The following is a 340-nucleotide window of genomic DNA, read 5'->3' as shown; positions in this document are numbered from 1 at the left end:
GTTGTAGTACTGGTTGTAGTACTGTTGTAGTACTCTTGTGTTGCTGCTGATCTGGTTTGTGGTACTTATTGACCGTACTTTCTCGTGAACTCTCAAGATCTCTGAGGAGAATGTCGGTGGCCAACTCCCTCGATGCCCACGACAGGTACTGCAGTCCAGTTCCTGTGGCCCAGACCAGTAGTAGTATTTACATGTGCAGTACCTTGGTGTAGTACTCGTAGTACTCATTCTCATCTCCACCTGTACTTTGTCCTGGTTCAGATACTTTAACGGTCTGAACCACACCCCCTTCTGGACTGATCAGACGGTGAACGGGGGCAGTGAGGACTATAGGTGAGTC

The 340-nt window shown here is 48.8% G+C and overlaps 1 protein-coding gene across 1 annotated transcript in view; it reads left to right on the top strand.

Annotated features, from left to right (window-relative positions):
* The window catches only part of LOC103393799 (regulating synaptic membrane exocytosis protein 2-like), a 28,752-nt gene that overhangs the window by 20,847 nt on the left and 7,565 nt on the right, over window positions 1–340 (top strand). The window contains 2 exon segments of the mRNA XM_025065327.1: window positions 98–145; window positions 262–333. Coding sequence (XP_024921095.1) covers window positions 98–145; window positions 262–333 — 120 coding nt within the window.

This window comes from Cynoglossus semilaevis, chromosome 18, assembly GCF_000523025.1.
Source record: "Cynoglossus semilaevis isolate Cse_v1.0 chromosome 18, Cse_v1.0, whole genome shotgun sequence".
In the NCBI taxonomy this organism is placed as follows: domain Eukaryota; kingdom Metazoa; phylum Chordata; class Actinopteri; order Pleuronectiformes; family Cynoglossidae; genus Cynoglossus; species Cynoglossus semilaevis.
This window is presented reverse-complemented; position numbering and strand designations above follow the sequence as displayed.